At 35.7% G+C, this 15,256-nt stretch overlaps 1 protein-coding gene across 1 annotated transcript in view; it reads right to left on the reverse strand.

Annotated features, from left to right (window-relative positions):
- The window catches only part of kcc (solute carrier family 12 member kcc), an 831,023-nt gene that overhangs the window by 694,053 nt on the left and 121,714 nt on the right, over positions 1 to 15,256 (reverse strand). The window contains exon 3 of the mRNA XM_090408412.1: positions 6,303 to 6,410. Within this exon, the coding sequence (XP_090264538.1) occupies positions 6,303 to 6,410 (108 nt within the window). The remainder of the gene's footprint in view (positions 1 to 6,302; positions 6,411 to 15,256) is intronic.

The raw sequence follows: 15,256 nt of genomic DNA on the forward strand, positions 1-15,256 counted from the left end.
AACTCATGCATAGTTAAATAAAGGAAAAGCTGGCTTTGTATAACTAAACAACAGGATAGGAAATAATTCACAGAAATGCTTTGGATCAATTTGTATAAAAAAGATAGAACTAATAATAACAGTGAGTACATACTGGATTTCTGTTCAGGACATGGACTGTTCCACATTAAAAACAATGTGCAAACATAAAATTCAACATGAAGAGATCACACGTGAAATAAGAAGTCATATTATACTGCTAATAGTGATATCTTCAAGTTGCTTCACAATAAAAGGATATAGAAGGAATTTGAAATGAAAGTGGTGGTATTTGGTTTTGAGTATAATAAGGACTATAAATACAAGCCAGAAAGGTAACTCAGTTGGAAAGAAGAGCTAAACTGCAGTATGAGGAAAAATTAGCCAATCTGGCAAAAATCCTAGAAAGTTTTTTTTCTTTTAGTATTGCACAATGATCAGCATTCATTTTAGAAATTATGGACTTTACAACCGTGTTATAAATAACTATTTTAATTTCCCTACATTTCGATCTTCATATTAAGATCATCATCTGCAGCACATACAAATATACAGAACAAGCTGAATACAGTAAGCTAGAGAAACAATGATTTGATCATAGGTTATTCTACTGACATGACCTCTAGTGAAAAAAAAAAAAATAATTATTTAGAAACTACATCAAGCTAAATTCTATTTATGATAACATAAGTAAATATTCTTTCTTATAGATAGTTTTCGTTCAGTAACAATGATGTCCTATTTTTAGCCTTACAATTGTTATTTTTGATTTAGGATCCTGGATTATCTACAGTCCTGTTTATAGTTACTCTGGAGAGGAAGGTTCCGTGGGTTGAATATGTGCCTTCCATATGTTTGGGATTTTTAGACCATCATTATTGTTCAGATTGGGGTGGTTGATAATAATCTCACAGGCTTCCTCAAATTTGCATTCATACCATGTTTTGGTGTGATGTAGACCAGTGCTTCCCAAACTTCTGGATGTCAGGGCCCCCTTTGCAAAAATTAAAATATTTCATGCCCCCCCTCCAAAAAAAATCGTAATAGAGAGATATATTATTATAATATTTATTGTATTTATATTCAATACAAAACATACACAGCGAATATTGCAAAAATCAAATGCATGTATTACATTTTTTGCCTCTTACCATTTGGTTCTGAAGACGATGCGGGCTGTTCTGGTAAAATATGAAATACTGTCCTTTTTATGAGTCTGTTTCTGCTTCTTCTGATTGTTCGCGGGAATTTTTTTTTTATTTTTTTATCAGCCACTTCTCCATCTCAGGATTAAATTTTTTTAATGTAGAATAGATGAAATAATATCACCACTTACCGATACTGGCACACCACAGACTGATAATATGAAATTAGTGAATATTACCTGAATAAGGGAATCCCCGGACCAGGAACATTTTTCTGTTTTGTGACTTTTCTCCCTTTAAGGTAATTAATCCTAACGCGAAACAGACAGCAAAGCAGGGTATTAAAACGTGCATATGATTGGTGTGGTATTAACAAAACATCGCTCAACCGAAAGATAAAAGCATAGCTGACAATTGAGTTGAAATGCTAACTCTCTTCAACCGAATTCCACATGTGAAATTGCCATAACATTCATTATATATATATATATATTACTTAGTTTTAACACTTTTACGAATTTTAACACGTTCAGTTGAATTTTATTGCTGCCTTGGGAAATCGAACTCGCACACATCTAATTAATAACAATAGTTTTTAGTTAGATACTGTATTTGCCCATGCAACATATGGTTTTGTTTCAGTCTATACAGCATAGTTTCTGTATGAGGGGACATGTGATTCATTAATTAGTGTGTTTTTATCCCAGTTGTCTCTAATTGCACTATTTGTTGAGAAATATATTACACAGACTCCTCATACCTTATTCACTGACATAATAAAAGTACTTGTTTTTATTGCCTCTGCAGTATAGTGGTTGTTAGGGAGGGATGTTGTTTACCACTGCAAGCGAGTTACTATCTCCCCCACATGAACTTGTTTAAGCTTTTTTTCATGTGTGAAGTATATGCGAAACTTTTATTGGTAACAGAAAACTAGCTCGGATGACAGTGATAATATAAAACGAGTTTTGATATGTATATAAAGTCAATATCAACAGTCCCTGATTACGAACGCATGATGAAAGGGACAGGAAGATTTGGAGCTTCCCTGGAGAGCATTCGAAGTAAATACAATTAACCACTGCTTTGAAATGAAACATATGAATAAGCAATATTTACTAATATTCATTAAGCGCCGAAATACGCAGGAAGCAAGGTTTGTGAACCAACACCAATGTGTGAATTTTTGCATTAAAATATAAAAAATAACAAAAAAGAAATAATAAATAATAAAAGTTAAATACGTTTCTTTTAAAATAAAAAAATCTGCTTAGTCTTAAAACATTTAATTTTTTTTATTATTTCACGGCCCCCCCCTCAACAAAACCTACGGCCCCCAAGGGGGCCGCGGCCCACAGGTTGGGAAGCGCTGATGTAGACAACTAGTACTTTTCCAGTCAATTCAATGTAAGGTGTTCGGGGCATGATCAGAAAGGCCAGCTTCTCCATAATTATTATATTTAATGTGTCATTTATGTTCTTTTTGTCTGATAGGAATTGTGCGTCCTGTTTCCCCTATATACGGTATGTTACAGGTGCAATAAGTACAGTATACTCCAGGGTGGGTCAGCGGAGGGAGTGGCTCTTTGGATGAGTTGAGTAAGCTTTTCAATTTTGCAGGAGGTTTAAAGGTGGCTTTGAAGTTGTATTTTTGTAGTATTCTGTTTATTTTATCTGATGTCCCTTTAATGTAAGGAATGGTTATAGTTTTATTGTAGTCTGGTTTGTCTTTGTTTTTTATTGAGGTCTTGTAGAGAATTTTGTTAACAGTGTTTTGGCTGTACCCATTTTTTTGAAAAGTAGTGCTGATAACTTTAAATTCGTCTTTCAGTGCATGTTCACTGGAGCAGATCTTCAGAGCCTTGTTTTTTAGAGTATTAATGACACCTAGTTTTTGTGTTGGGTGGTGGTAGGAGTTTATGTGTATATATTGGCCAGTATGTGTTGGTTTTCGGTAAACAGTGAAGGAAAGATTGCCAGAAGGAAGATGTGTGACGGGTGTATCTAGAAACGAAAGTGTGTTCTATTTTTCAATCTCAGTTGTGAACTGTATGCATTTGTGTTGTCTGTTTAGGTGGCTAAGGAATGTGTCTAGTGTCTGGTGGCCATGGGACCAGATCGTGAAAACATCGTCAACATATCTAATCCATACTTTGGGTTTTATAGGAGAGGAATCTAAAGCATGTTGCTCAAAATGTTCCATATAAAAGGAATGACCTAACAACTCCTCGAGTTGTTAGGTCATTTCCCCTCCTACATCAGAAACACACAACAATTCATAAACATTATCAAAGACATTACATTAGAAAAGGATGATTTATTAGTCAGTTTTGACGTCTCTGCCCTCTTTACGAATGTCCCAATCAACGACGCAATCCTTCTTCTACAGAACAAATTCCCTCCAGATATCACGTCACTCTTTGCGCATGTATTATGTTCTGGTTATGTTGTATGGCAAAATGCTTTCTACCTACAAAAAGAAGGCACAGCCATAGGCTCGCCATCATCCCACCCCCCCACATTGCTAACTTTTATATGGAACATTTTGGGCTACATGCTTTAGATTGCTCTCCTTTAAAACCCAAAGTCTGGCTTCGATACGTTGATGATATTTTCGCAATCTGGTCCCATGGCCACCAGACACTAGAAACCTAAACAAACAACACAAACGCATACAATTTACAACTGGGATTGAAAAACAGAACACACTTCCGTTTCTAGATACACTTGTCACAAGTCTTCCTTCTGGCAATCTTTCCTTCACTGTTTACCAGAAACCAAAACATGCTGGCCAATATATACACATAAACTCCTACCACCACCCAACACAAAAACTAGGTGTCATTAATACTCTAAAAAACAGGGCTCTGAAGATCTGCTCCAGTGAATGCACTGAAAGACGAATTTAAAGTTATCAGCAATACTTTTCAAAAAAATGGGTACAGCCAAAACACTATTAACAAAATTCTCTACAACACCTCAATAAAAAACAAAGACAAACCAGACTACAATTATAACCATTCCTTGCATTAAAGGGACATCAGATAAAATAAACAAAATACTACAAAAATACAACCTCAAAGCCACCTTTAACCCTCCTGCAAAATTAAAAAGCTTACTCAACTCATCCAAAGATCCACTCCCTCTGCTGGACCGCCCTGGAGTATACCGTATTTATTGCACCTGTAATATACCATATATAGGGGAAACAGGATGCACAATTCCTATCAGACAAAAAGAACATAAATGACACATTAAATATAATAATTATGGAGAAGCTGGCCTTTCTGACCATGCCCTGAACACCTTACGTTGAATTGACTGGAAAAGCACTAGCTGTCTACATCATGGTATGAATGTAGACAACTAGTGTTTAGAATCATGTTATGAATGCAAATTTGAAGAAGCCTGTGAGATTATTATCAACCACCCCAATCTAAACAATAATGATGGGCTAAAAATCCCAAACATATGGAAGGCACATATTTGACTCACGGAATCTTCCTTTCCAAGAGTAACTATAAACAGGACTGTAAATAATCCAGGATCCTAAATCAAAAATAACAATTGTAAGGCTAAAAATAGGACATCATTGTTACTGAAAGAAAACTATCTATAAGAAAGAATGTTTATTCATGTTATCATAAATAGAATTTAGCTTGATGTAGTTTCTAAATAATTAATTTTTTTTTTTTTTTCACTAGAGGTCATGCCAGTAGAATAACCTATGATCAAATCATTGTTTCTCTAGCTTACTGTATGTAAGGTAACTCGGCTTGTCCTGTATATTTGTACATGCTTCAGATGATGATCTTAATATGAAGATTGAAACGCAGGGAAATTAAAATAGTAACATGGTTGTAAAGTCCATAATTTCTAAAATAAATCCTAGAAAGTTCTTTCGATATATGGCATGTGAAAAAAAAAAAGAAATTCATCAAAGTGTTTCATCCTCATAAGTGTGACATCATGAGGAGTTTGTGTGTGTGGAGATTATGGTACGGGACTGATAATGAGTAAGTAGAGGGCCCATGAGGAATTAAGTAACCTTGAATGTTCTAGTGAGTTAACAGTAGTTCCAACATATCTGTTTGATAATCATGCAACAGGTGAATATCAAAAAAGCAGAAAGAGAATAAAACAGTTTCTCATTTCGTCTCATCATTTCAATAAAATATACCATTAGTATCTGTAAGAGATCATGAGGGGTACCGGTATAGAAAAGTTTCACAACAAAAGCCTATTAACAATTAATTACACATATTCAGATGTTTTGATAAACCAGAATACAAAACCTTTTGTATTCTGGTAAAACTTGTCAGGTTTTAATTGCTTATTTTTATTAAACACTTTATTTACATCTTAATATGGTCTCAATACCAAAAACTTCCCACATAACTGGTAAACCACAAATTGACCTCTGACAATTGTCAATGGTCCTAGTTTACATCCTAGGCTGCCTACAAATTCCCATAGAGGGCACACCACCTAGACAGTACTTGAGAGTCACCCACATGTTTCATTAAGTATTGTGTTGTTTGTGTGTGTGTGTGTTATTTGTATTCCCTGAAGATGTCTCAGTGACTGAGACAAAATATTGGAAGCATTAAAATTAGTTTTTAATCCTTTCCTAGTGCTGTCAATACTCCATTAAATTTCCAACATGATATCTTCCCAGCACTTAACTAGTTTCTATCATTCTCACCGTTCTTCTAGGCTTACAAAAATGAGAACAACTGCTGGTCAACCTCGATTCACAGTACAATTTCGAGCTTAACAAACTTACTTCCTCTTCTTCATTCCATCCCCTTTTGTCATCAAACAGCCTTTGGTATAAAGTGTTCTCAAAAGACAACTGAAGCTTTTCAAAAAATATTAATAGAGTCTCTCTCGCTCTTGTCCAGACAAAGCACAAGTGTAATATAGGTTCTGAAACCTCTCAGTGCATTAGGTTAATGTTAAAAATAAATAAATTAATATATTAGTGTGAATTGCAATGTTTTCCTTGAACATGTCTACAAACTATAAGTAACTGATTCCTATAATAAGGAAGGAAGGAAGGAAGAAAGAAAGAAGGCTGTTTGAAACAACTGATTTATAGTAAATATAAATAAGATTTTATAAATGAAATTGGCTTACTTTAGGTGCTGGTTTAGCTTCTTGGTCAGTCACACTTGGTATCGCAACATTATAATTGGCAAGAGAACTCAAAAGTGTTGCAACCTGGGGTCGTTCGGCTATCTCCTCCTGAAACACCATTTATTAAAATTATACAAATTTATTTGACCAAACAGAATTTTGTAAATAAATAATGACAGATACATATTACCATAATTTTGCATTCAGCTTTAGAAATTACTATGTACATGTAATTCAGTAATTAGTAAATGCATATTGATTTTAGTAAATAGTATGTATCATTGCTGGCCTGGCTGGTTGGGTGGTTCACATAACCTGCTCTCTGCCAAGCGTTCTTTGGGTTCGAATCCTGCCATGGACATAAATCTTTGTGATTGTCTTTAGGCGGGAGACAAATTTCATCATCCAGCATGAGACCCTATAATAGAAGTGCCTGTTAACCTCTTTTGGTTTATTATTTCTGTCTCATGTTAACCCTTATTTCTTCTGTTTCCTGAAAGGTACATATACTGTCAGTTATTTTTGAAAAATGTAATTTCTTAGCCAGATGATTTTGTTCATTTAGTCATTTTCTTTAGTATGACTTGTCCATTCACGATTGTGAGCAGTCAGATCCTCTTCTTATTGCTTCATTTGTTATTTAATTTCTCCTGGATGTATCTTTCAGACAACTTTTATGATGCAAATCTTTTATATATCTTCAAATTTTTAATTTTTAATTTCTGTTGCTTTTTTTTTGTAACTTTTCCCCCCCTTAATACTTACGAAGTACCAAAGCTTTGTTAAAGTTTAACTATTTGCTTTCCAGTTTTTTTCTTTCAACTAATTTTCTCACTATACCATAAATTACTGGCATTTCACTATTTATTCATCAATAACTTTAATGATCTGCATTAATTAGTGTGAGATCATCATCCTAATAATTAGAGATAAATGGCTTGTAAGCATTATGTTTAGCCTCAAAAGAATAGAGGTTTTCATAATTATGATATTGGTTTTCAACCAATAAGATAATCTTCTTCGTCGTCGTCTTCTTGTTTTCAGCCATTTTCTATCCACTGCTGGACAAAGACCTCCTCCAATTCCTTCCAGTTTTCTGTTCTTGGCAATGGTTGACCAATTTTTCCCAACAAAATTTGATAATAAATTTATAAATAAGATAATACCGATATGACCAGTGGCTGCCCGTGAAGTTTTAAGTGGGGGTGCTGCTTATACAAAATAATTTTAAAAAAATTATATTTTTCCTAATCAGCAACCAATTTATTAATAAATAAATCTACAGACTTATTTATTAATAAATTGGTTACTAATTAGGAAAAAAATATTTTTTTTAAAAATTATTTTGTATAGGCAGCACCCCCCACTTAAAGCTTCACGGGCCACCACTGGATATGAAATTGCTTCGGGCCAATAGGACGGCACTAATACGACATTAGGTTCTGACATTGTATGAGTAGAGGTGTCATTTAAAATACTAATATATATGAGTATAGTATCTGTTCAGTTTATTAATCATGTTATCTTAAGTGAACTTTCCCATAGATGCTTCTATTCATTCATATTTTCATATAGGAATTTTCATACTTCATATATTTATGTAACCTTTCGAACACCCTTTAAGCAGTTTGCAGTTTACAGGATTACCTCTTTTTTTTCTTTCTCCTTCCATTTGAATATATGAAAAATCCTTTGATATCTATTTTGTAATCTACTCTTAGTAGTATGAGTTAAGAGCAATAGCATAGAACATAGAGTTAGATTGAGAAGATATCAATGCTGCTTGGATACTGATGAAGAATCATGAAGAGAGTATAAAGAGGAAGATAATAATCAGGAATGCCTCGATTGCTGGGAAAGCAAAAAGTGCAAAGTGAATAACAATTAAGGAAGATGATATCAATTGATAAAAATGGTAATCTGATAACTACTACAGATGATATAGTTGAAATATTTAATGAACAATGCATTAGGCATTGTACTGATAGGCTTGAGCCATGCAGAGCTTGAGTAAGAAAGAAATAGCAGAGAGAAATCCATTTCAACAAAAACTCTGTGCCAGGAACTACACAGAGTTGGATATCACGGTTGGGTTGCCTTTCACAAATCTTTGATCACTCTCATAAATACATATCACCACTTCCAATGTGCAAAGATCACAGGCTGTGGACTAAAAAACAGTGGAGAGATGTGATATGGTCCAATCAATATCCATGTTAACACTTTTTGATGCAAAAAGTTTGTAGGACAATCACAAACATCCATGCCCATCATGGGATTCAAACCTGCAGCCTCTTGGCTGGAGATTGGACATGCTAACCACTTGGCCAACCAGGTAGGCTCCCATAATCTCCCATAACAATCATTCTTCTTACACTTCCCAAGCTTAACTTCCTAAACGTCTCCTGCTCCTCACCCTCTATGTTTCCTGGCTTCTAGCAACACTCTGCTAAATTTCCTGTCTTGACCACTTCTACCTCACACCATATGCTATCAAATCCATAAGTGTTACTGCCTTCCAAAGCCTCCACTCTTATCATAAGCAGCACTTCACCACTGTGTTTTCTCTTCCTATCCTGCTGAAAAATGCTGTACCCTGCTACTTCTATTCTAAGTATATCATCTTCTGTCAACCATGTCTCAGAGATCCAAATAATCTTTGGCAGGCTGATGCTATCAGTGCGACCAATTCATCTCTTTTATTCCAGATACTCCTGGCATTAGTAAAGAATAAAAATGTCACTGTTTCTATACCTATCATTATCCCCTCCAGACTCCACTGGATTCAGAATTACCTGATGTACTCCCCCTTCTCCCAAGTACCTATTCCCACAAGAGGCTACCCCTGCTATCATCCACCCTGATAATTCTAGTTTCTCTTCATTGACACACTGACTCATTCAGAGAACAGCATTCTCTACAGATATCTATGTCCTTCCTCATTCAAATGCAAGCCATCTCTCGCATATAGTTCCTTTGTGTCCTCAAATGCTCTCCAAGCATCCACGTATTCCAAGCCTCTCTTCTGACACATTATTATTATTATTATTACTTGACACCTCCAGGGAGTCCAAGGACTCATCATGAGAGGGCACTCTACTTTGCTAAATACATCTCACCCTCTCCACTACTTCTTAATTCTCCAACTATGACACTATTACCATCAACACCATCTACAGCCCATCATCACCAACAACAGCATTTTTTTTGTCTGTAAATTGTGTTCTGAAGGCCGATTTGTCCAAGTGCGGGATAAAAAACCTGAGTTTCTGGGAGAAAAAACCCTGCTACCTCTGTATGAGATCAGCTAACTCACTTTCAATTGAAAAAGTCCCATATAAGGATTCCCATCATCACAACGAGAATAGTACCCAGGTCTTTTCCAATCGAAGGGCACAATGTTCTGCTGTTCTTCCAATTGCACTATGGTGGTGGCACACATTCTAGCTATCAGCTATTCATTATTAATGCTTTTCTCCTCAATTCTTCATTATCATACCTGGGCAACACACACACACACACACTATCTTCTCTCTCTCTCTCTCTGAGTGTTCTTCTATGCAACCTCATATGCAGATTTTTGCAGTTGACACAAAGTTCTGGAAAGTAAGAGTTGAGCAGATTTGGTTTTACAGGAGGATTTGAATATACTGAATGAGCAGTGAGCGGGTTTATGAATCATTGCAAAGTGTAATGTTTTAAAATTGAAATGCGGGAATAGAAAGTGGTGCATATAACTTGTAGGCTTATCTTGAAGGTAGTGAAGGAAATGAGAGCCTGAACTTTAGGAATTGTACTAGAATTTTGAGGAGAATTCAATGGATTATGGCAATGACAAGAATATTATTGGCATGTAGTAATATAGAGGTTATAGTTCTATTGCATAATGCCTCTCGACCAGGACATTCACACAAATCTATTACTGTACACAGATTTGGTCACCTGATATTCAAGGGAATCAACACATTTTGGAAGTTGTCCAAGAAGAGTGACTAAGTTGGGTGAGAAAACAGAGTGAGAAAGTGCTATTTCTAGGATTGGAAAGAGAGAGAAATGATATGATTGAGACATAAGTCAGTGAGAAGTTTTTACAAGATTTTTCAGGAGAGATTTTTCATAAAATGAGAGATGAAACAAAAGGCCATCCCTATATTGTGAATGAATTTAAAACATGGCTAAATGAGCTTTGTGTGTAATTGTGAGAGCCATCCATTGAATCTTCAATGTAACAGAGATCTGATGATAGTAACAAAAATAAAATATTATTATTGTACTGAATATATACAGCCTCTCTGTCAAGTCAATCCTGTCTAACCCATGATATAATCTGTTTCCAAAGGGTTATATGAAATCCAGCAAGCATTCCTGCTGTAAAAGGTTATCTTCCTAGTTGGAGGAAATGCCAAATAAACCTGTTAGGTGACAGATGACCATCACTTGGTGAAATATAACCACCTGACTTATTAGAGGTGTGAAGTAACAAATGCCATGTTCAGTCTCCAGAGCAAGGATTACAGTTTCTGTCACTTACCCTCTCTTCTTCGTGCAATGTGAGTGATACCCTTCAAGGGCATAACAAACATACTAAAAGACCAAAACCGCCTCTGTTTCAAGGGTACATCAGAAAAAATGGTGGTGCCATAGGTCAGGCATGTCATTGCCAGATACTACACTGGATCAAATCTGTTAGCTAGTACATAATCCTGCAGCCACATACTCTGCCAGGTTGTGCCTGGAGAAGGACTCTGAGTAGAATGCGAGAGATACTGTGAAGGCCATGTTATGGCAAAGAGGTGGTCACTTTCTGTATGAGTTACATGTCTGAGTCTCTCTATCCTTGAACCAAAAATGGAACATACAAAAATTGATGGTAACATTAGAACAGAAGGAAATCTCTCTCAAAAACTAATATCCCAATTAAAAATCTAAACCCAGTGCACCATACAAAATATGCCAGAATCTTCCCCTGCCACAAAAAAAAAAAAAAGAAAAGAAAAAGCTTTCACATCACATTTACCAACATCCATGCATAAACATCAACATAAATGACATACACCATCACTTACAGTAATCCAAATCACATCTCCTACCCTTAGCAGTAACATAAATTGCAGCTACATCAACCCAGTCAACTTTAAATCTCTAATTAGACACTCCATGAATTCCTTTTGCCACAAGAGTGAATGGCACCTGTGCCTTTGTGATATCTAACATTGCTTACCAGAGAATGCTAATTTAGAATCCCTTGCTTTTGACCTCTTTCTCAAGGTTTCCTTGCCCCAATTCCAACTGACTGCCATTTTCTCTCACTGACCAAACTGGATGAGATCTGGAAGTTTTTTCTATAAGCAGTTGACCTAGTGCAAATCATACATCTGCATACCCAAATTACTGACTATCCTCATTACTCTCCCAATATGCTTGATCCCTTTTAAACCAGTTCTCTTCCAGATACACCACAGAGACCACTTCTCCTTTTAGTAACTCATATCACAAAATTGTGCAAGTCTTCTAATGCCTTCCCTCCTAAAACCTTCAATTCCAATCGCCTGTCCTTTGGCACAATAAAGTGGGATGACCTCTGGAAATTCTATTCTTTCTTTCTGACTACCACTTCCATTTTTCTGACTCAAACACCTCTGAGCAAATCACAGAAATTATCTCTCATTGGCATGAAGGCTTTCAATCCCTATTCTACACAAATTTTCATTCACTCTCTAAACCCTGGTTCAACAGAAGGTGCACTAAAGGAATTTGAAAAACTCAGCTTACATAGGTGGTGTGCAAAGAGAATCTTAGCTTCAAACTCAGTTTACGCTGAAACATGCAATAAATGTAAAACAACCATAAGTAATTATAAATTTGACTTTATAAAATGCCAATAGCAGAAAACTTGACTCCTCTCCAAATGGAAGTCATGCCTTCTGGTCCCTCACAAAGAAGGACTCTCATAAAAAGGGTCCTTCTGGTCTGTTTGCCATGAGATGGAACTTCTGCTTACATGCACTCCCCCCTCCCCTCTCTCTCTCATCAGATGCCATTATTGTCACAGCAGCTAAAGATAAACTGACCTTCTGGCATTATACTCTTCATTCAATTCCTGCATAGAGGATGAAGGTAATTCACCTCCTCCACTACCAGAAACTAGACACCATATGTCTTCTGTGATTTTTCAGCAAAAGGATATCAGAAGAATACTAAACAATCTGGACACTAAAAAATCTTCTTGTCTTGATGCATCTCTCCAACTGTATTCTAATGTTGTGCTCCAGGCTAACACTTGTCCTATATTGTCTTCATAATCTTCTATACTTAACTGCCACCTATTCCAACCAGTGGAAACAAGCATACTTGTAAAGTTCTGATAAACATCTGGAACAAAAATTATATTAACGCAACTGATATAACCGCAAGAAAGAACACATTTTAAAACCCTTTAACCCCTATGATTCAACAAATTGTAATAATTTGTTCTTTTTCTTTTAGGATATATAGGAAGACATACTAGAGGTTTTGAAGAAATTCAAAGAGGTGTGGGCTATCACCAAGTTTTTCATGCTGCAAAAAAACTCCACAACTGAGATTCCCATTGAATTGTCTGCGACTGTTTTTTTTTTTTCTTTTTTTTTTTTGTACCTAGGTTTATTGTTAGAATATAAACATTGTAAGGAATTTAATGAGCTTCATTAAGTTTTGTGAAACAACACAAAGAGGCTGTGTGACAATGCGGTAATCCCAAAAAGCTATGAATGGAGGTATCTGACCAATGAAGGGTAGGGAATTTTAATTATGTTTGTTAATAAGTTTAAGTCACGACTGACATGAGTAATGGTTAGAGGTAAAGGGGAATAAAATTTATTTTATCTCTGTTTAAGATTCTCACAGACTTACACTCATAAGAATTTAACTGGTGCAGTCAATAAACAAATAAATAAGTTAAATATAGACTGTGAACGAGAGTAAAAAATCAAAGATAAATAAAATAAAATAGTGGTTATACCAAATGGCACAGATAAAATAGATATAACAGCTGCATTATAACAAGTGTATAACACTTTGTGGGGATTATGTAGAAGAATGTGTAAGTTACATGGTTCTACTTCAATTCCTTCATGGTGATTTTCACAACTTTTCAGCACACTCTTGTATAACCAGCATATTCCATAAAAGAGAGTGAGAAATCTAGCAAAAAACTACCAAGTAATCACCATCACTTCGATCATCTCCAAAATAATGGAAAAAGTCATCAATTGTCAAACTTTTCCTATACTTTTATGGCCACCAGTCAATCAGTGATAAACAATACATATTCTGCCAATCAAGGTTGGCTGAAGTCTAAGCCTGCATTATCCACAACTGGATACATGAGTTGGAAAGGTCTGGAGAAACATATACTGTTACTCTTGATATTTCCACAGCTTTTGTTCATGTCTGGGATTCATGCCCTGCTAAGCAAACTTCCATCCTTTGGCCTACCTGTCACCCTCAGTAGCTGTGTAGCTAGCTTTGCCTCTGGCCACTGTAATGGTGTAGCTAGGGGGTGTGGAGGGGGCAGTCCACCCCGGGCAGCACTTTGAACCTTTTTGAACTTTTGCAGTTAATTCTAAAATACAGTCTCGAGAGCTCAGTTTCAAATATTGAATACTAATGCAAATTTTCCTCATAATTGCTGAAGTGTTGCTAGTTGTGAGAGGAGGTTTTCTAAATAAAATTTGATTAAGAATTACCTACATTACTATGAAATAGACTTCACCATTGTTACGACGATTTTGCTAACAGAAAAGCAAGAAAAATAACATTTTAGAATGTTGAAGTTAAAGTTTTACTTCAAACATAAACATACGTGTTTTAATTTATTTACCTATACGTCATTTCCCTATACTTTTGTGAGTTGAAAGGGGCAGCAAACTCAGGGACCACCCTGGGTGGCCAAAGCTCTAGCTATGCCACTGCAGTCATGGTGAATGGCTCCCCTTCTTCAAGATTCACCAGTGATGCAGGAATGCCTTAGCACTCTTTTCTATCACATGCTATCTTTTTCCAGTACATAAATGACATACCCTTAATAACCAATAATCCTTCCCACAGCTAAGCTGATGACAGTACATGCCATTCATTTTACTCATTCGACAAACCATGTAGTGCTCAGTCATCTCAAGTTTCAAGATCATCTGCAGCAAGTGCCTTAAACAATAATCTCCATACCATTCTTCAACTGAACGAGGATATAGTAATATACTATGTGATATATTCTATTCAACTGAACATAGTGTATCATGTCACAACTGGTGATGTGATATATTATGATATACTAATAGTGGAACACTTTAAATAATCCAGGTATAGAAATTTCCCAGAATAATAAAATAAATACGTTATTATTTGTAGATGAACAGGTAATAATATCAGATAAGCAAGACAATTTACAAAGAGCAGTATATCATTTAAACATTATAGCAAACAATTTGGAATGGATATGTCTATGCATAAAACTAAAACAATGGCATTTTGTGGACAATCTCCAGTTAGAAGTAAAACAGTTATTACTATTATTATATCATTTTATTATATACAGTGACATTATATTATGCATCATATTATATTATTAAAGGCCTATGTAGATCAGTGGAAGTAATGCTTGCATTCTCTGAGCTAGGCTGCCCAGAGAGAGATAGACTTATAGTTCAGTCTAGTCCAGTGGCGTAGCTAGAGCTGTTGCCACCTGGGGTAGTCCCTGAGTTTGCTTCCCCTCTCAATACACATCAAAAATTCACATTCACGTCCACAAACCACACAGTTCCAGCAGCAGCCTTATGATGCACTGTCTTGCTGAAAGAGACAATGGTCAGTTCCATAGAAATGCCACAAAGAAGCATTGTATTGTCCAGAATGTTCAGATACTTCTCAGAGTTCAATGTTCATGGCACCACAAACAGAAGTCTGAAGCCAAACCA

The sequence above is a fragment of the Typopeltis vanoorti genome, chromosome 18 (genome assembly GCF_054136105.1).
Source record: "Typopeltis vanoorti isolate ZY-2024b chromosome 18, IOZ_Tvanoo_1.0, whole genome shotgun sequence".
Lineage (NCBI taxonomy): Eukaryota > Metazoa > Arthropoda > Arachnida > Uropygi > Thelyphonidae > Typopeltis > Typopeltis vanoorti.